Source organism: Thermobia domestica, chromosome 6 (assembly GCF_964235325.1).
Source record: "Thermobia domestica chromosome 6, izTheDome1.hap1.1, whole genome shotgun sequence".
Classification (NCBI taxonomy): domain Eukaryota; kingdom Metazoa; phylum Arthropoda; class Insecta; order Zygentoma; family Lepismatidae; genus Thermobia; species Thermobia domestica.
In genome coordinates, this window is record NC_137459.1 from 48,260,066 (window position 1) to 48,283,267 (window position 23,202).

A 23,202-nucleotide genomic window follows, 5' to 3' on the forward strand; every position below is an offset into this window, starting at 1 on the left:
GAGAACAACAGTGACGATAACATACAGAATTCGTGGCAATATATCATCTGAGAAGAGAAATAGTCAGCGGGAACCAAGCCCAGGTGAGAGAGGAAGGTGATAGTCACAAAGGACTGTTGAACTAATGGAGTAGAACTGAGAGCAGAACTGGAACGAACTGTTTCTGCAATCACAGTCCGGCACAAACGAGGAGCTACATAATCTTGTAATTTGCTGGCGTATTACATTCTCCAAACTTATGATAACAGCCGGAAATTTGAAGTGTAAAAATAGATGTGCTATTGTGCTGCCAAAATGTCTTGATCCGTGGCAAAAATGCGAACTAAAGCTCACACCCCGACACACCCACGCGTTGAGCCAATAAATGTTCAGAAGTTGCTAAGCGAGAGGAGCCTTAGTGAAAGAGAGTGGAATTCCTTCAGCCGATAGCAGCGCCTGAAACGGAATGCTAACAAGTAACACTTCACATCGTTGCTGCCGGTCTGACGCTAAACTATACATTTTCGGAAAGCACTAGTCCTAAATAGGATAACTACACAGTGCGACGGTCAGACGTTGCCGCGTTCAGGACTTATGGAGCGTCAAACATTAACATGGGGTTTATGAGAGTAACCATAGCAGTCGTATTATTTCATGCTAATTCGTCTTGCATTTGAACTCTGTGCTAACATTTGTGTTGTAGCAGTCGTATTATTTCATGCTAATTCGTCTTGCATTTGTACTCTGTGCTAACATTTGTGTTGTTTTTGTGTTTTTTAGGTATGCGTTGTAAGATGGATCCGAAAGTGGTCGTTTGGGCTCTGGTGGCCGAGATCGGGACAAATGAGCGCAATCCAAATTTGGAAGAGCAAAGGATGGTGGCACACATCAAGTCTCTTTTGACCAGCGGGATGGAAGTCGTTGAAGAGATTCGTACGCTCGGCTTCGGTGACAGTGATGGTGACCAGGGGGACGGAGACATGGATTTTGGAGACGAGGAAGACCAAGAGCAGGAGGATGCAGAGATGCCTTCGTCATCGCAGCAGTCTCATACGTCTTCCGCATCTGGCTCATCAGCGTCAGAATACCTGCCCTCTCCTGTGAAGAAGCCGAAGTTCCAGGATCAGCCTCCAGAAGACTCCAAAATGACACCAGAGCAGTGGCGCGAGTACAAGGCAAAAGCCTATGCCTACTGGACGGTAAATCCAAAAACAGGTAGGCCTTGGAACACAAAGACCGGTCGTGCTACCCACTCGACTCTGCAGAATCAGTTCAGGTATATTCGGAACATTGGCGTGCTACGTCACTTTGGGGCAACACAAGGCAAAGATGACAAGAAGACGCTGATGGCAGAGATCAATGAGGCAGTTCGGGGCATGTTCGCGGAGAAACAGCACACTGCTATCATTCACGATCGAACGTTGCGAATTTGGGCTAGGCAAACAGCTAATGAACTGGACCCTAACAAGAGTCTCAAGTTCAAGGCATCACCGTCGTGGGTGTACAGATTCAAGAAGCGCAACAACATCGTGGACCGTGCAATCACCCACAGGGTCGGCAGGACCTGGCAACTGAAAGAGTTGGACTTGCAGCAGCAGGCTGATGCTTTCGTATTAGCGACTCGCGAGCTCATTGCAAGCGAAAGCATCCCACCAACGCAGGTTGCCAATGCAGATCAGAGTAGCTTCAAGAAGTTGTTGCAGAGTACTCGCACTCTCCGTACCAAAGGAACAACAGTCGTGCGAGCGGTTGTGGGATCCATGAGCGCAACAACCCACAGCTACATGATCATGCCCGTGATCACCATGGCCGGAGAGATTCTGCGGCCGATGTATGTACTGGTGTCGGAACCAAGTGGAAAGTTTCCGGGAAACAAGCCTGCAGATCCACCGAACATCAAATCATTTGCTGGCAAAACGTCCAACATGAACAGGGACGACCTTAAGGACTTCTACGAGCAAGTGTTCTGGCCAAGCATGCCTGATGATCGGAAGAAGATCGTTTTGCTATTGGACTCGTGGACTCTGAACAAGGACGACAATCTATCGAACGCACTGAAGCCTGCCGACGTTGCGTTGCACAAGAGACTGATTCCTGGTGGTTGCACTGGAAAGATTCAGCCTTTAGATGTGCATTTCTTCCGTCAGTACAAGTCCTTTGTACGCTTTGTGACCGACACACTGGCCATGGACAGTGTCATGGATATCTGGCATCGCGATCGATTCCTGGCACTACAGTCGTTTTCACTCTACCAGTTCAGCGCACCCCGATTCAAGAACCTGATCCGGTACGCTTTCCACAAGGCTGGCTATCTGGACGAGGAGCCGGGAATGTGGATCTCTCCGCACGAGTACTGCTTTGACTCCCTCGACGAAGGTGACGTGTGCTTCACGTGCGGCGAACTACCGTTCGTCAAGTGTGCACACTGTGAGCGCACTCTTTGCATCTCTCATGCTCTGTTCGACGATTTGCACATTGATTGTACCCTTTAACTTACGCAAACAAGTGCTCAATCAGACAACGTCGATTCAAACGTCACAAACCTTGTGTTCTTCTTCGTTTCCTGTAACTCTCATAAACCCCATGTTAATGTTTGACGCTCCATAAGTCCTGAACGCGGCAACGTCTGACCGTCGCACTGTGTAGTTATCCTATTTAGGACTAGTGCTTTCCGAAAATGTATAGTTTAGCGTCAGACCGGCAGCAACGATGTGAAGTGTTACTTGTAAGTGCCAAGCCAATGTGGTATATCTATAAGATAATAAGACATCATCCGCAGACGATTGAAAGGGAATAATCTTATCAAATGATTCATCTTTCTCCCTGATTGCTACAACAGGCTGAGTTTGTGTTAGAAGGTCACTGAAAGAGGCAAATCTTCCAGAAGCCCACTCCTTATTATTACACATGACGGCATTTCTGTCCTAATGTGGGACCGAAATTTCACGGCATTCCATTATTACTCTCAATGGACGAACTACTGCTATCGATTATTTGGACATTTTAGGTAAGTAATCTTAGGAACAAATGTCTCCCCCCAAAAAAAGTAGTTCCCACTTGGACATGATAGTATGCCAACACAGTGAGACCTGTTCGGGAGTGGTTTGAGGGACATCCGAATATACTTCAACACTCCGCATGACACTCTCAATTTCCTGATGTAAACCTTATTGAACCCCCATGTTCAATTTTAGAGCAGAAGTTCGACGAAAATTTCCTCCTTTATATTCGGTAACGCTACTGAGTGTTTCGCTGCATGAAGAATGGTCCATTATTCCTCCAGGAACTGTTCATCAATTATATACCTTAATTCTGCCACAAAGACAAGCTACACTAAAGGTAATCCAACGCCATATTAATCAGATAAGTTTCATTTTGTTAAGGTGTCTCTATTACACTGTGATAATCACTTCTATATTACGCAATTGATTATATGTTGTACCTAAATCTACCAGAAGTTCTAAATGTGAAATTCCAGAACAATGTTAAGCTTTAGTTACCAGGAAACTAGTTCAAAATTTAATAAGCAACAACTTTATTACTTCTATATTATTTAGGTTTCCGAAGATATCAAGATTACAGTTAAGACAAAAATACATCAAAATAAAGTCTAGAGAGACATAAAACATTAGCATTCATACAGCAAAGAGAAATTTGATGCTATTAGAGGTAGAAAGCATTCCACAGATCTTAATATGTGGATTTCTCGATGAACAATAATAGAAAATTAGAAATTATTTGAGAGCAGAAAAAAACTAGTAAGTGTTTCACTCCTTAGTGCATATGTAAGAGCTTAGAGCATTAGAAGGCTTTATTTTTGGACATAATTTGAGCAAAACACCAAGAAAACAAAAGCACATTTAAATTAATATTGTACTTGGCAAAATAATATACACTGCTGAACATCACGAAATATCTTATATTTTACCAAAGCCTTGTAGCTACAGATACAATGAATGAAACCAACCTGAGACATCTTCAAGTACCAACAAAACAAGATGCTCCTGTAAGAATCATAAAGTTACACATGAATTGGAACTAAAATATCTGTCAATCAGATTTAATATACATTTTACATAACTGAATTAATCATTGAGTGTAGCTATCACATTTTCTTAAATTCTTAACAGACTTACATGGACATATTGAATTTTGTTTCAGATAAAAAAAAGCAATCATATACGTCAAAATGAAACACGTATATGAATACAGTTACAGGTTACAGAAAAATATATTTAAAAAAAATATACTTTATGTATGGCTTTTATGAAGTATTGAAAATGTTAAAACACATAATGATGAAGGTATTCATCAATGTCTAAACCAGGAAACAAAAACATGTATGTGTGTTCCAGATTTTGTTTGATAGAAATTTTACAAAGGTGTGTTAGTAAAAGTTGTTACTTTGAAGTCATGTAATGCCTAAAATCCAGCTCAGAACTTGAATTTACGTTAAGACACACGCTCTCTTTCTCTGATTTGAAAAACAAATTGAAAATAAACTCGCTGATGGCGACGTACATGATGCTGTCAGACTTCTCATTTCTGAGGATTCTTTCGCTCCATCAGATCCTGCTATTTAAAGATCCTTAAAACAAAATCATGCTCCGCACTCTTATACATTTACTGCACCCAATTTAGCAGATCATATTACAGTTAATAAAGTTTTGTCCAGTGAGTTTCTAAAAGCGCTCAAATCCTTCCCTTCTGGTTCAGCTGGAGGAAAAGAATGCATGCACCCTTCAGTTCTCAAGGACTTAGTTCTTTACAATATTCATGACTCTAAAGATCACCATAACAAGATCACTTGCGAGTTTCTCTCTATGATTTTGTCAGGAGACGTACCCGTAGAAATAAGACCAATTTTCTTTGGAGCTTCTCTTATTGCATTGAAAAAGAAATGTGGAGGGATTAGACCAATTGCCATAGGAAACATGGGAAAGACTTTCTTCTAAAATAATATGTGGGAGAATTAAAAGCCAGTTACTTCAACGCCTTTCTCCACACCAACTAGAAGTAGGCATTCAACATGGGGCTGAAGTTGCAGCACATGCTGCACGTATGTATTATTCCCATCCTCATCAAAAGCCTAAAGCCTTCATAAAGATTGATTTTAAAAATGCCTTTAACGAAATAGACTGGAATGCGATGCTCACTGCCGTTAAGGACAATTTTCCATCCATCTATCCTTACGTAATCCAGAGTTATGCTCAAGTCAGTTATTTATTATACGGTACAGACATTATCTTATCCCAAAGAGGAGTTCAGCAAGGAGACCCTTTAGGCCCTGCATTATTTGCCTTAACGCTACAACCAATCGTCAACACTATAAATATAGATCTAAATATATGGTACTTGGACGATGGCACTATAGCTGGAGACCCGAATACCATAATAAATACATTAAATCATATCGACACAAATGCATCTTTAATAGGCTTCCAAGTGAACTACTCCAAATGTGAGATTAGCTTCCTGGAAACACCTCCAGAACAGATAAATATATGTTTCACCATGTTTAATGAGGCAGCTCCAGGCATTCAATTAATGACGCTTTCAAACGCTTTTCTTTTGGGTTCTGCCCTTTCTTCTGAAGCAAGGAAAGTTTTCTTAATTGAGAAGACTGTCAAGCTGGAGAATTATTTTCAACGATTGCCATTAATGTGGGCACAGTCAGCTTTCTATTTATTAAGAACTTCTTTTACCATGCCAAGGTTGCTATATTTTCTACGATGTTCACCATCTTGGAGAGAAGAAAATCTACTTGAAGTTACGACAACTCCATCAAATCTGGATTGGAATCCATAATTAATTGTTTTCTTCCTCATAATGCATGGCTACAGGCTTCTCTTCCGATCAGTTTTGGAGGATTAGGCATCCGACGAGCTTTACATGTTAGATATGAATATTCCCGCTTTCTTGGCATCATTCTATGGTTGCAAATGCCTAATGGAATCACCTAAGTAATGAATGCTTCCGAATAGCCATTGCGTTACGTCTAGGGGCAGATATATGTGAAGACCACAAATGTCAAGCATGTAAGAGCGAAGTAAACAAAAATGTTTACATGGCCTTTCATCTTCCAAAAGCGCAGGTAGACATTCTCGCCACTCAAAATGTTAATGACATTATAATGAGAGCACTAATCTCAGCCGGCATACCTGCAATAAGAGAACCCATTGGGTGTAGCAGAACAGATGTTAAAAGACCAGATGGGATGACTCTGTTACCGTGGAAGAGAGGTAAAGCGCTAATTTGGGACTTTACATGTTCAGATACGTTCGCTCCTTCCAATCCCCCCTTTTCTTCGATTCATGCGGGAAATATAGCCAGCCGAAATGAAACGGAAAAAAGAAGAAAATGCAGTAATCTCATTAATATCATTTTGTAACTATCGCTATTGAATCCAGTGGTGCATGGGGCAGAGAAGGTATTAACTTTATAAAAGAAATAGGCAGACGGATCATGCAGTTATCTGGCGATGACAGATCAAGCACCTTCCTCATACAAAGATTAAGTATGGCAGTTCTAAGAGGCAATGTCGCCTTAATACAGGGTACCATACCCAAAGGCAAAGAACTAGAAGAAGTATTCCTACTGTAAGAATATATTTATTCCATTATGATTTTATTTAATGTTGCCATTTTATATTCATTCAAATATTCTCCATTTGATTGTTTTTCATTTTGTTTTGCTGGTTTCATCAATGTAAAAGTTTTTGGATTTGCTAGGTGGACACAGAATATTTGTAAAATTTGATAAAGATTTTGCCCGGTATTTCTTATAATGTTAGTGTGTGTATAATTGGCAAAGATATGTATGGGGAAAATTTCATGTCAAAAGAGCAGTAAATAAGAACAATAAAACGAAAATTTAATTAGTTAAGCTTAATAAAATGTTAAAACACATTTTTGTCTTCCCGGTTTCAACAAATCTACTTTTAGTGTTATATTTAATTTTTGTTGTCTTTCTCAGAAAAGTAGTTATGACAACTCCGAGATCCCTAATGTCATAACACCAGCGCAACTTGACATTGATTTTATGTTTTGATTGATGTGAATAGTTAAATTTATTTATAAAAAATATTGTTTTGAGAATATCTATATCTAATTTTAAAATGTAATATATTTTTATGACCATTATTTGTATTTGGTTGCTAGGTTTTGAGTTAAACGTCTATTTCAGCACGATTTACGGGCTGAAGTATATGGTATGAGTGAAGTTAAATTTACATTGAAGTTGCATCACCCGATCATGACTTACTGTCACGTGGTACTAGTCCACTTTCCCATACCGTGCTCAGTTGCACACACAACATTTTTATTTAAAAAAATGTTATTTACTTACGCTTAGGGGTAAAAGTGGGACGGTAGGTAACGGCATGACGTCACGCCATCCCCCGCCTATCTATGTCCATTATATTTTTTCAAGAACTAGGGTGGCGCCGTACTTATTTTTGGAGGTAGGGGGCGGCGTTCCCCCGCGTTTCCCCGCACATTCACCCCCTGCTTACGGTACGAAACATAGCTGAGCGAACGTGAGCGAGCGAATGAGGTTAGAAGCCCCGCAGGGTCATTTTATTTCACTTTTTCAGGCTGGCATTTACAGATAACACGGTACATACACAGACTAGTACGTTTCGCTTTACGTAGTTTCTTTTGTTTTTTGTGAACAAGGAACATGGGATTGGAAATTGGACTAATACCACGTGACATTACGTTACGATTGGGTGGTGCAACTTCAATGTAAATTTAACCTTACCCATATGGTACCGGACAGTTCGAATCAACTCCACTATTGGCGTTGTTATACGAGGCGAAACTCACAGATAGAAAATATAAACTGTTTTCCATTAAAATTTAACAGATCGTTACAAGCTTAACATGAGGTCTGAACTGCACGAGTTCTAACCGAGAATCGAACCCTGGTTTTCCGCACCTACGCCGCATACGCTAAACGAGTTCTTACACTTGCACTTTTTTCTTACACCGATGCTATAAGAAATTAGACATTTATCTTAGCGTAGATATGTGTTAATTTATCATGGTGGAACCACAACTCCAAAACACGTGTTGTCGATATTTTAGGCTAAATAAAGTTTATGTTGATTCATTACCTAAAACAAATGTAATATTATAGGTAGTTCAAAGTTACGAAACGTTGTGTTTTGGACACTGCTTGTAACCAATTACGCACCATGCATTTAACGAAGAAATTAAAGAGTTACTGTTAAATAACTTTGCTCCAGAATTATGACCGCAAAACTGATGTAAATTAGATCACTTTCAAATTCCAATCGACTAGGATCTCGCACATCTTTACTACACACGAGAAGGAAGTAATGGGAAATGACTGAAACATCCTTTTTCATTTTTATTTAACCAAAAGTTATAAAAATAAATTGTTTTTATGTTATGAGTTTTTAATAGATTTGTTTTGAAAATACCTCTAAATGACTTTGGAATAAATATCATTTCAGCATAATAATTCACTTATACAGATATTGTCATTCCACAATTCATATTGTCAGTGTTTCCTTCAGGCATATTTTTGGGGGCAGTTCCCCCCCCCCCGAGGAGATAAGGTTATACGTACTAGAGTAATATCAGCAGCATGAAATAAATAGTTTCAGAACACAATAAGTAAATACACATTTTCATATTGCTACTTTAAAACTGTTTAAATGCTCGCGCTGAATCTGTTATATATATATATATATATATATATAGTAGTACTCGCCTGACTTGAGGTAAATTTTTCCGCCCCCAAGAGCGTGGCGCCCGCCGCCACCGCCAAAATTTCCCGCCCCGGGCGAACGGCGCCCATTTTGGGGTTACGCGGTATGACGTCATAGTATCACGTGATGTTAGGGCATGCCTTTTTGGGTTACGTGCTGTTAGGCCACGCCTTTTTGGGGTAGTTTTACCGAGGGGGTTGATTTTGTTCCCTTTTACGGCATAAAATTTTGGAGATTGTTACTTTTTGATAGAATACAGGTGTATGTATGGTTTACCTTGCGGTATTTAATTTCAACTTTTGCGTCCCCGGCGCCCCTAGGCCACACCCCGTCCGCCTTTATGGGGTACTTTTACCCATTTTGGAGCCTTATTACGTTATTTGATTATATGGATGCGTACTTAAAATTATTCCCTTAAATTTGATATGTACTTTATGATCCATTTTGTTCCGCTTCGGGTGAACATGGATACCTTACATGTGTTGATTACTACGAGTTCGATTATTGGTGCTAGTTTAGGAAGTTTTGAATTTAACGTCCCCTCGAGGCTAAGCGAAAATAATGACAAGAAATGGTGAAATGAGAAAACAACATAACCTTACTTGGTTGTGGATTGAAGCAGAGAACTCGCACATCAGAAATAGGCGTTGAGCCACCGTCCCCTATTGAGAAGTTTTAATTTTCTGTGCGAGCAGTTTCGCGTATGAAAGAAGACGAGCAGATTTAAACAGATTATGTTACATTACACATTTCTGCTCGTTGTTACGCATAGAAGTTTGTTATTGTGAAATTGCAGAATCTGCTTTTACTACATCAGCATTTTTCTCAGCCGATGGACTTTTAAAGCTTAACTTTATATTTATGTCAAAGACAGTTTCGTAACATATCGATGAGTGTTACATTTTTCAATTAATTTTTTAAAAAAATGAATCACATTTTAGATGTAATTTCAATGTCGTAATAAGTCAACTAAATCAACCAAGGCATATATATTTTTTTGTCAAAGGTATGATGTCATGACTGAATCACGATACTAGATGATGTAACTATTGATGTGTCAGGAGAAACGTGAATAATGTCAGAACCAATCAGATTGTTTCTTACGTCACGTTTCGGCTCATGATACATGATGAAATTGTGTTTTCTTTGGGTCTCCGTGATGTCATTTATTAATTTCCTTGTTTTTGATTGGCTGATAGTGATGTCACTTTATAGTTGAACACGTTTCTGAACTAAATACAAATCTAAATTTCATTTTCAAGTCCTATTTCCACGAAGATCTTGAAATTGAGCAGGTGTACCTCTAGTGACAGCGTAACTTTACTCCATTCATTGGATTTGAGGTAAGTTTATTGAGATTCTATCCTTAGACACGTTTATTCACAATATCAATGGAGTGCTTTTAAACCGTATTATGCATGAGGATAAAATTGTTATAACTGTTTTACTTTTAGCATGAAATATTAACCTATGAGGAAAAATGAATAATCATGAAAGAATTAGTGAGAGTACTCCGAATAAACTCATACTTACTTGGCCGGGGCTCGAAGTAGGGATTCACACATTAGAACTAAGCACGAGAAATGACATGGTTTGTTGATTTTGGTTTAGCGTCCCTTCAGTAGTGGGGCTAGGAATACAGCTAAATGTTGAATCTGAGCGCATACTAGGTGTTGAACTCGGGCCAGAGGTGCATAACGCTAACCACTTAGCTACGAGGAGGTTCAGTTTCTGAAAGTTACTATTAACGTAATTTTAAAATTACAAAATTTTAGTTTTTCAAAAAACTACGCACGAATTTGTTCCCCTACAACGTGCCTTTTAACAGTGACACGTGGAGATACAGTTTAATGTGGCTCTGATGTCCCGCCGAGAATCGAATTCGAGTCTTCCTTGTCTAACAGCTTAGCTTGAACAATCAGACGCATGAGATTTTGTTTCCATTTCATGTTCGTCATACGTTTCAAAGTTCAGTGTGAGGGGAAAAAGTGCTTACTACAATGATTCTCTCAGCACAGTTAGAAAACAATTTCATTCATTCTTTCTATCACTACAGAATCATAGGTCAGTTACATGTTGATGTTGGTCCCGGGTTTGATTTCCAGTATGATAGCAATAAAACGTTTCAGCAGTAGGACTATTTGAGATATGATAATTCTTTTAGGGTTGAATGTGTAGTCATTTTGATACCATTAAACGAGTAAGCAAACTCTGATTTGTAATTCAGTTTTAATTCGTGCTTTTTTCTCTCGTTTTAGATATTTATTTTCTTTGCCTATTCCTTTTTGTTTTACCTTACCTTTTAATGTTTGAATATGGCTAATTCTGGGTTTACTCTCTTGCGAGAAATCAATAGACATTATCGGCGTTTTAATCTCGAAGGATGAATGCTAGAAATTTAAATCAATACTCCTACCAGTGACACCGATATTGTTGAGTTGATTGAAGCCTCCTTTCAACATATGTTGGATTACTTATTGGAAAATGTCGACGAATCATCGATGGTTGGATTATCTATTTTATCTCATGATGAGAAGAAGAAACCGTTTGATTTATCTTTTCGGCGTGCAAGTAATTTGACACTGGAGACTTTATGTGCTTCCTTTGATCCCATCCTTCAAAGTAACGGTAGTTTTCCCGTGAACGAACCATTCATTGTACATTTTCATCATGTGGATGTGTCCCGTGGATTTGGTTTAGTGCGTTGAGGTCTTTTATCAAACGAGGAGTTATTAAAGTGCAAGAAAGGCATTTTACGTGTAAAAAACACCGACAAGAAATGTTTAGCGTATGCGATTGTGATTGCTATTGGACTGAAGAAATATAAGGATACAAATAAAAAATACGATCAATATCGCAAACAGTTCAAGTTTATTGTTATTCCAGACGTACATGAACTTTTGTCCAGATCCTCAGTGAATTTAGATCATGGAAGATCTGTGGAAGAATTGTGACAATTGCAACGCTACTTGATCGATTATAAACTTACCGTATACACCAGCTTTTCCGGAGAAGATATTCTGTATGAAACGCCTGGTGGCGAAGACAAAATTCCAATCAATTTAATGTGCATCAATTCTCATTTTATGACATCATCACATCATTAACGTCCGTTTTTTCTACCAACTATTACTGTGTTGCATACCACAAAAATATGATCATCTTAATAGACACGTGAAGAACTGTTCGGCCATGTGTGAGAAATGTTTGCAGAAACCGCCATGCAGTAATACCAATACGGAGAAGCAGTGTCCAGAATGCAATTGTGAATTTTATGGTGAAACATGCTATACAAATCATCTGACTGTACCATATCATAAGGGCCAGCCAATATGCAAGATGGTGAAACAGTGCTCCAAATGTTCACACATTTATTCGTTTGTCCGTACAGGAGAAAGAGAACATCATTGTACAGATTATTTTTGTAATGTGTGTCGTAAACACGTTATGTCTACTCGCCAATGCTACATGAAGCCTGATACAACTAAATTAAAGCCTGGAGTTCCATCAGTGTTACATGTCAAGAAGGCGATGGTTGTTTTTTATGATACCGAAGCCACACAGGATACTTTCTTTGATGAAGACACGTTCATTCATAAGCCCAATTTACTGGTGGCCCAACAAGTATGCTACAACTGTGTTCAAGATGAAGATATACATCATCCGTATGAACTTTGTGGACAGCGGGAACATATTTTTCAAGATGATCCGATTAATGCCTTTCTTCGGTATTTACGTCAACCAAGACCCAACATTAAACTTACTTTATCTTTGGCACATAACTCTAAGGGGTATGATGGTCATTTTATTCTTAAATCCTTAGTAGAAGAACATGAATTGAAACCTACTTTGATTTGGAACGGAGCAAAAATTTTAAGTATGAAAGTGAATCACTTATCGTTTATTGACTCCTTAAATTTCATGCCAATGGCTTTAAGTAAATTATCCAAGGCATTTCATTTACCGGCGACCAAAGGATATTTTCAACAATTTTCTAATACTGCAGCAAATCAATCGTATGTGGGAAAATTACAGAACATCCATTATTATGGTGAAGATGAAATGAAAGTGGATGAACGAGAGAAATTCATGACATGGTACAATGAACACCAGAACGATACTTTTATTTTCCAAAAAGAAATGGTGAAATATTGTGTCCAGGACGTCAAGGTACTTCGAATGGCTTGTATATCTTTCATAACCACGTTTGAACAAGAAACCCACGTCAATCCTTTCTTGGAGGCTATCACTTTGGCGAGTGCGTGCAATTTAGTATTTCGACGAAATTTCTTAAAACCCAATACTATTAGCCTTCTCCCTGCACGAGGATACCGTCACATAAATAATCAGTCACGGATTGCTTTGCAGTGGCTTGCCTACATGGAAGAAAAAGAAGGACATCCAATTCTACATGCAGCAAGAGGAAAATAAGTTTTTGTTGCTGGTTTTCATCTGGACGGTTACTATAAACATCCCGACACTGAAGAGGAACACGTGTATGAATTTCAAGGGTGTAGGCTTCACGCTTGTCCTCTCTCTGTTGCTACAGGCCGTGATCAGCCCATTTGTGAGAACTTCGAAAAAACTATGAACTATCGCTACGAGAGAATACAACGTAAAATGAAATTATTACGATCCATGGGATATAAAGTACATGAAATGTGAGAATGTGAATTTCGTCAAGTGTTAAAATCCAATCCAGCATTGGCCTCTTCTTTAAGCACACATCCTTATACTAATAAGACACCGTTAAATCCAAGAGACAGCTTCTACGGTGGCCGTGTTAATGCCACTAAATTGTACCACGTCGCAAATGAAAATGAAGGCGAAGAAATTCAATTTTTGGATATTGTTTCACTGTATCCATATGTCAATAAACGTGGACGGTATACAATAAGACACCCACGAATATATCTACAGGGAGATCCAGAAATGCTCGCCATTCAAGATGTCAACGGTTTATTCAAGTTAAAAATTTTGCCTAGCACAAATGTCTTTCATCCAGTACTGCCATTTCGCTCAAATAAAAAGTTGTTGTTTCCACTTTGTGCTCTCTGTCGCACATCATTAAATCAAGATTCTGAATGTACACATTCCGGCAGTGAACGAAGTCTAACAGGAACGTGGGTGTCCTATGAAATTTAAAAAGCCATTGAACTTGGGTATCAAGTAATTGAATTTACGAAATTTGGGATTACGATATCACCATATATGATCCAGAAACCAAGACCGGCGGATTATTCAGCGAATACATCAGCAAATTTTTGAAATCTAATCTGGAAGCTTCTGGATGGCCGGCCAATTGCTTCACCGAAGAAGAAAAGCAGCAGTATATTCAAATGATACAACAACGTGAAGGCATAACTTTGGATGCAGCAAATATAATGACAAATTCAGCACGTCGTAGACTTGCAAAACTCTGTTTGAATGCCTTCTGGGGACGACTCGCTATAAGAGACAATTTCAGCCAAACGACCATCATTAACGACCCCAAAGAACTTTATCAGAAATTAACTGCTCCAGATATACAAATCAACCAAATTTTACCTGTTAATGATTCGTTCTTATACCTTTATTGGCAGTATGAAGACGATGTTCCAGTTTAAAATCACAATGCTGATGTTGTCCTTGGAGCATTTACGTGTCAAGCTCGTCTGGAACTCTACAAATATTTAGAATTGCTGCAAGAAAGAGTATTATATTTCGATACAGATTCCGTGATAGTCACGCAGCGACCATCAGAGCCCACAATAGAACCAGAAGTATTTCTTGGTTCAATGTCAAATGAACTGGAATCAATTGGACCAAAAGCATACATTAAAAAATTCGTGTCTGGTGGCCCAAAACAATACGCTTTAGAAATCTACGACTGCGACACGAAACCCCAGTAATGTATGAAAAATTCGTGGATTCACACTCAATTATACAGCAAGCCAAAAGTTAAATTTCAATAGTCTGGAGCAAATGATCGTTAATCAATCCAGTGAAAACATCTCCATTAGCACGCCACACAAAATTTACAGAACCCAGGATCATCATCTTGTCACAAAACCTGAAGAAAAGAAGTACAGTTTCAATTATAAAAAACGCCGATTAATACCAGATACATACGAAACATTGCTCTATAGATATAAAAAAGCCAAAACAGAATGACAGCCATTTTTTCCCTAATCCCACCAACATCAACTCCCAAAGACGGGCAAAGAGTCAACCGCAACACGAGACATGCTTCAGCGATGCACGAGTTCCTTCTGATGCTACAGCGGAGAAAATTTCAAGTGACATCACCCTACAGAAACCAGTGTAGAGAAAAGGAATTCATGGACGTCACATTTGCTTTTCTTTTTCTCAACTCACTCTCTCTTGATCAGTTAGTTTATGTTCTTATCAGATGTTAATAATCTGTTTTTCTTCTTTCACAGGAAATAAATAAATATTACCATGTATATTCATATGTTTTATTTTCTCTTTACATAATTTGTACCCGTCACGGACACGTCTTTCCTTGAAGAAAAATAAATGCACACAAACATGGATAAAAAAGAAATTCTCTATTCTATTTCACATGCTAAAAATAAATGTACAGAAACATGAAGAAAAAAAGTAATTCTGTATTTTATTTCACATCCTAAAATCAAATTCTTTTTCTGTACTGCGATTTCAATTTCTTTTTCTCAATCAGTTTACCGGTAAAATAAAATTTCTCAAATCAATGTTTTGCGAAAAAAAAAAAAACTAATTTTCGTTACTAAATTTTTTGTTTCAGAACTTCTTTCGTGCACACAATAAAATTCTGTTTCAGAAAAAAAAATGTGTACGAAAAAAAAATCTGTTTCAGAAAACTTTTTGTGTATGAAACAAAATTCTGTTTCAGAAAATTTTTTTTCCCAAAAGAAAAACTGCTTCAGAAAAATTTTTGTGTACAAAACAAAATTCTGTTTCAGAAAAATTTGCGTACGAAACAAAAACCAGTTTTCGTCACGAAACTGCTCCGACTAAATGAATCAATTCATTCTGACAGTGTTGTCAACACTTGAAAATCACGCAACTATTATTGTAGTATCGCTAAGGCACTGAGTTACAACGAACACAACTAGATTCGAACCAACAATCCTAAACGTCTCTAAATACAGCCAACTAAAAAATAAGGTTATGTTTATACTTTTTAATGCCAACGCTTAGCACTGAGTCTATAAGGTTTCCTTCAAGGTCAAAGTCGTACACGAAGTAAAAAAATGATAACACAGACCTCCTTTTCTATATGAAACATAAACCTAGTGTGAAAACTGCTCGCACCGAAATGTGTAATGTAATATAATCTCTCCATGTTCTTTTCATACGCGAAACTACTCGCACAGAAAATTAAAACTTCTAAATGGCGGACGGTGGCCCAGCGCTCATTTCTGATCTGTGAGGTCTCTGCTTCAACCCACAACCAAGTAAGGTTTTGTTGCTTTCTCCTTTCACCATCTTTTATAATTATTTTCGCTTAGCCTCGAGGGGACGTTAAATTCAAAATTTCCTAAACTAGCACCAAGAATCGAACTCGGGACGATTGCAAATGTCTATAACGTAGTAATCAACATATGTAAGGTATCATGTTCACACCTGAAGCGGAACAAAATGGATCACAAAGTACTTTCCAAATTTAAGGGAATAATTTTAAGTACGCATCCATATAATCATGTAACGTAATAAGGCTCCAAAATCAATCATTGATACTCATCAAAGGGAACGGATAATACATACACCCTATAAGGTAAGAAATGAAGATAACAATCTCCAAAATTTTATACCCATAAAAGAGAATAAAATCGACCCCTTAAGTAGGTCCACCCATAAAGACAGAGCATAGCCTAACACCTCGTGACCCCATGACGTGATCCTAAAGGCGATGCTAAGGTGTGCAGAGGGGCGTATCAAAGGGAACAAAAATAAGGTAGGCTATATATACACTCTATATGGTAAGAAGGGAATAACATTCTTCAAATTTATAGCCATAAAAGGAAACAAAATAAAACCCTTTAGTGGGACTACCTCATAAAGACGGAGCGTAAAACTATGTAAACTAGAGGGGACGGGGGCGCAAAATTTCGGCGAGCGTCACACTCCAGGGGCGCAAAAGTTAAAATCAGGTACCACAAAATAAGCTATACATACACCTGTACTCCATTATAAGGTAACAATCTCAAAATTTATGCCATAAAAGGGAACAAAATCAACCCCCCTCGGTAAAACTACCCCATAAAGGCGGACGGGGTGTGTCCTAGGGGCGCCGGGGGCGCAAAAGTTGAAATTAAATTCCGCAAGGTGAACTATACATACACCTGTATTCCATCGAAAAGTAACAATCTCCAAAATTTTATGCTGTAAAAGGGAACAAAATCAACCCCCTCGGTAAAACTACCCCATAAAGGCGTGGCCTAACACCACGTAACCCAAAAAGGCATGGCCTAACAGCACGTGACCTAAAGAGGCGTGGCCTAACATCACGTGACACTATGACGTCATACCACGTAACACCAAAATGGGCGTCGGGCGCCCGGGGCGCAAATTTTGGAGGGGCGGCGGGCGCCACGCTCCAGGGGGCGGAAAATTTGGCTCAAGTCAGGCGAGTACTACTTATATATATATATATATATATATATATATATATATATATATATATATATATATATATTGAAATTAGGTGCTACCTTGTGTCTGAAACTGCCAACTTTGAACAGATAAGTGACAATTGATCGTTTTGTTGCGCGTACTTCAGAAAAATTTAAGATAAATAAATGTAGACTGGTGTTTCTGAACAACATGAATAAGGTTTGAGGATTGTGGTATTATTGATTTTTCATTTTCCGATAAATTTGTGCGTGGTCATAGCGCCGAAAGAAGGGTTCCTTATACCCAGGTTGGTCTATACTTTCTATGTTGATGTCAAGAATTACTTTCGAACATTGTCGGTGTTGCTTTAGAAACACTGTATACGCACACACACACACACACACATTATATATATATATATATATATATATATATATATATATATATATATATATATATATATATATATATATATATATATATGTACACTGGTGTGCAGAAATTGAGGATACGATGTATAAAGTAACAAGATATTGTGTACTTGTTGGAAATGAACGAAAGCCTAGTAGCATTACATAATACTGCGATTGTGGTATTCAAACGCTTAGTATATCCTTATATTTCACAGGTTCCTCTAAAATTAAACATAGAATTACAACTGTCCTTTTACAATACACAGACCTAGAAAACTCCATTATCTACTCTGTAGAATAACATATACCTATACTCCGTCTGTATATAAGGACTTGTTCATAGTGCTGATTACTAGGTCAACAAGAAATGTTGAATGCGAAAAAAATAGAAAGATAGTACTTACACAGTACACACAGACATGAATCCATCTACAGCTTTCATATACGAAACCGGAGGAAGAGCTGCCTGTGATTTAGCGTGTTGTGTGGATAGCGTGAGGAGAGATGTCACACCTAAAGTGACTCTAGCAGGGGCAGCTTCTGGTCTAATCCAAAATGACACCCACTGGATAAAGAAAAACTGTATGATAAAATTACACACACAGACACACAAAACACATACACTGTCATATATATATACAGTATATATAGGGGAGAGTTCCCGAAGTTGGACCGGTTCCTAGATTGGACCGCCTTATATTTTGAAAAGTAGATATATTTGAAATATAAGAGTTAGCTACACTGTTTTCAGATAAGGGAAGGAACACGTTGTTTACTGTTTCTCGCCACCTGCACGCAGTGAAGCTGAAAACGGCGGAAGGGTATGTTATGCAGATCTGTTAGTGCTGGGATCGCAAGTGAACTTACATCATTAACAGGTAACTATCAAGCTTTTAAACTATACGCGCGTCAAATGTGTTGTTTTAACTACAAAGTAATGCATGTGCTTTAGTATTTCAATGTAATAGAAAATTGGAGAACACGTCTTTTTGTTTCAACGTAGCAGTTGCCCAGTTTGAACCAGCATTTGTTGCCTGGATTGGACCGGTCCATTGCAGGCAAACATTTTAAAATAATTTCGTGTAGAGTCTATGATTAATTTTAAATAAATTGTATTACCTTGGGTAACTGCAAATATATTAAAGACGTGTTTCTCCATTATTTCAGCTCAAGAATGGCCCAAAGAGGACAATATGGCCAATGGACGGAAGAGGAATTACAAATGGCCATTGCTGCTTATCGAAATGGAGATTATGTTTTAAATGAATGCAGCAGAGTATATGGAGTTCCTAAAGCAACGATTAGGCGGCATGCTCTTCAGAAAAATAGTATCGTTAATGGAATCAAGGGACTAGGAAGGCAGGCTACCTTCAACCCAGACATGGAGAGGACTCTTGCGGAGCACATGATAGCATTAGAAGAGTGGTTTTTTTTTTTTTTTTTTTTGAACTGACGATTACAGAAGCTCGGCGATTAGCGTTTGACTTAGCAGAAAAATGTGGCGTTTCTCACATGTTCAATCGGGAGAAAGGTTTGGCAGGAAAAAAGTGGTTCTATGCATTTATGAAAAGAAATCCTGAACTTTCTGTGCGTCTACCAGAAGCTACCTCATTACAAAGAGCAAAGGGATTTAACAGAGAAAATGTAGGACATTTTTTTGATCTTTTGGAACGCAATGTGGACAAATTCCAAATCACAGCAGAGAGAATTTACAACGTGGATGAATCAGGATTCACTACTGTCCAAAAACATCTACCGCAAATAGTTGCTAAAAAAGGAAAACGTCAGGTAGGTGCTGTTACAAGTGGAGAGCGCGGAGTGAATACTACAATGGTTTGTGCAGTGAGTGCGGCAGGTGTCTACATACCCCCGATCATAATATTTAAAGCCAAAAAGTGGAATAGTGATTTTGAGATTGATGCCCCTGCAGGAAGCATTGTCAAGATTTCTAATACAGGATACATAAACTCTGATTTGTTTGTGGTATGGCTTGAACATTTTAGAAAGAATACAAACTGCAATAAAGAAAATAAAGTTCTTCTTTTGCTTGATGGACATACCACACACAGCAAGAACCTAGCGGCTTGGGAATTTGCCAGAGAAAACGGCATTATTTTACTGCAGCTACCTGGTCACACTACACACCGTTTGCAACCACTTGATGTTGCATTCTTTGGACCGTTGCAGACGTATTTCGTCCAAGCTCAACAAAAGTTCTTAAACACCTACAAAGGACATCAAATCAAACAATCAAATATCCCAGCTCTTTTGAATGAAGCATACGGCAGAGCAGCTACAGTCGCTAATGCCCACAGTGCATTTCGTGCAGCAGGGATTTGGCCGGTTAATCATCACGTTTTTGCAGACCATCTATTTGCTCCATCCAATACTTTCTATTCTGATGGCAGTTGGGTCTCCCAAAGAAGATCGTACAAAACAACAAAGCAAGTTATCAGCCATGCGAAGTCTAGAGTCAGAGATCGAATCAGAAGACGATAGTGATCATGACAAGGATTATGTGCCACCTGCCAAGAAACTAAAGAACTTCAAAAAGACCTTATTACAGATATCCCCTTTACCAAAAGCAATAGATCAACCAGGACCGGCCGGATCGCGAAGAGGCCAAAGTAAAGGACAAAAAGCTGTTGTAATCACAAGTAGTCCTTACAAACTAGAGCTTGAACATTCAGCCGCGAGAAGAAATGAGATGATCCAGAGGAAAAAGCAGTTGTTTCGAATCAATGAGAAGCAAACCAGTTGGTTTTGCTCCCTATGTAAGAAAAACAGGCAAGAAGATATGATTCAGTGCTTGAAATGCCGCCGTTGGGTCCACACTCGTTGTGCAAAGGTGAAACCAAGTAAAAAAATATACTATTGTTCAACATGTAACGTTCTTCCCACTTCTTAAATACGCAAAGCAGATGCAACTTTCCATTTTGCACACAATAGCAAATTGTGTTAAGACTTATTTCAGTTTCGTAATTGAGCAGTGAATATTACTTTCATTTTTTTATTTCTTCATTACGTAAAGGTTCTGTAAAGGTAATAGGCCTAAATTTATCCTAACAGTTATATTAATTGCGCAGGTACTTCTGCGTTTCAATTGTCAAGTATTTTCTTTCTTGTTTGAGAGTAAATTTATTTTATTCGTTAAAGTTTCTGCGAGGTCCATTCTAAGAAACGCATGGTTCAACGTAGGAAACTAGTTTTCTTAAATGGACCGATGTCAATAATTTAATTTTTTGGTAATAAATATGTTAATAATGAGTTTTTTGTTACAGTATGCACACCACTTTAAAGCAGATACAATATATTTTGAAATTAAAACATTATTCTCTTATTTAATTGTGTTTTGTCTAGTTTATATGGTAAATAGTGGTAACTGGTTCAAACTAGGCAACTCTCCCCTATATATATATATATATATATATATATATATATATATATATATATATATATATATATATGTACAGCCATTTTTAATATACGTACAAGTGTGCAAAAAGTAAGACTACAAGTCAAGTATTTACCTATCTACGGTGTATATCTATATCTATCTATATACGTATGTATGTACAGTATGTGGGTATTTTTTTAGCATAACTCTCGAAGGCCTGAAAGAATTTTAAACAAACATGATACACATACTACTTACTGTGTCGAAAACAGAACTGTGGGGGTAAGATCCCTTGGCACTTAGGGGGAGTGAGAAGGGATAAATATAAAAATAATCGAAAACGACCAATATTAGTGTCAAATCCATAGTTTTCAGAAGAGCTGAGATGAATAGTGACACTCCAAATGCTGTTTAAGTGCAAGTTTAGTTCCCATTAGCACCCCCGAGGGGGAATGATGACATGTAAAAACAAACAAAACCGGCAAATATTAGTGTTGAATATCCAAAAAGAGCTAGAGGGGGTGACATAAAAATGATCGAAAACAACTGATATTAGTGTCGAATTCATAGTTTGAGGTGTCACTGAGGTGAATACTCATACTCCCGATTACTCTCGATAGCACTAAAGTTCAAGTTCAGCCTTCATCGGCTAAGGAGTTGAGAAAAGTGAAAAATAAAATGTCTAAAATGACCCAGAGTAGTGTCGAATCCATAATTTTCCGGTAAGTGGGCTGCTAGGTGACCCCCCGATGACATTTAATTTTAAGCAAGAATAATCACGTCAGCTGAACTGAAAATTTACAAGGGTAACGGTTAAGGTATTGCTCATATACAGTACATATATTCTAGCGGAAGCCTGGAGAAATTTCAACCAATCTTAGCAGACAAATCACTTACATTCTGGAAACAATGGAGTGGTAACGAGACATGTCAAAGGGCATGAGTTGGGAGGAATGACGTGTAAAATAACCGAATATCGAAGGGTTGAATGCAATTTCAGGAAATTATATCCGAAACTTCTATAATTAATAACATGTGACTGTGCAGTCCTGTATTCAAAAATGGGGGGAATCCAGGACGGACTTCTGGGAGGGAGCGATGGGTTGTAACACTCTACTTAGAGCTACTTTTAAGATCTCCAAATTCTGGGATGGATTTTATTTATATATAAAATAAGAAAGTTTCCTCTTTTGCGGGGGCGATGGCCCCACCCCCTGGGTCCGCCCCTGATTCAAACTAGAAGGGGATACACGATGTATTGGAATATTTACTTGACAAAAGCTGTATATATATTGTTGTTTAAGAAACTCGTTTACTCAACGTTGTGACTACTTCAGGAACAGTGAATAGGAACTATGGGCCTTATGCAGAGTCGTTTTGACGTGTGATTGGAACCATACTAAAGGCATGGCTACTTCAGGAAGCATATGTTAATCGAACTCTTTAGTACGGCACTAATCACACGTCAGAACGACACTGCATAAGGCCCAATATGTTTTGAATCCTCGCTAAGTTTAATTCTAGTGTTCTGGCACAATAAGGAACACATTTTACTTTGAATATTCTGAAACTTTCATGACTAATGATGCTGTACGTTTAGAAGCGAGCAACTTTCTATCTTCCCTTAGGCTAATTTCAGCCCTAGACTATAAGAGTAAGTCACTAATCTCGAACAAGACACAGTGTATATATATATATATATATATATATATATATATATATATATATATATATATATATATATATATATATATATATATATATATATATATATAAAAAATGAATATTTTTACGAAATTTTTGCAGAACTTTTTGATTTACAATCAAAGGGCGATCACTCTCTTGTCATTGACTCATTTCAAGTAATAAACAATATCAAAAACCCTAAAAAAAAAAAAAGATATATCATATTCCATGAAAATCGATATTGTTTAGCAAGAGCTACTGTGGAAGATATTTTTTTTAATTATAGAAAGTATGAGTTTGTGTGTATGTGTGTGTGGAAAGACCTCAGCTTTAACCTAATTCAATTCCAACCATTGAGGATTCTGTGAAAGCCTCAATAAATACGTTATGTG

At 38.0% G+C, this 23,202-nt stretch overlaps 1 protein-coding gene across 1 annotated transcript in view; it reads right to left on the reverse strand.

Moving 5' to 3' along the window:
- LOC145687660 (glycine receptor subunit alpha-2-like) overlaps positions 1 to 23,202 on the reverse strand; it is a 235,189-nt gene that overhangs the window by 11,333 nt on the left and 200,654 nt on the right. The window contains exon 9 of the mRNA XM_081761120.1: positions 18,132 to 18,292. Within this exon, the coding sequence (XP_081617246.1) occupies positions 18,132 to 18,292 (161 nt within the window). The remainder of the gene's footprint in view (positions 1 to 18,131; positions 18,293 to 23,202) is intronic.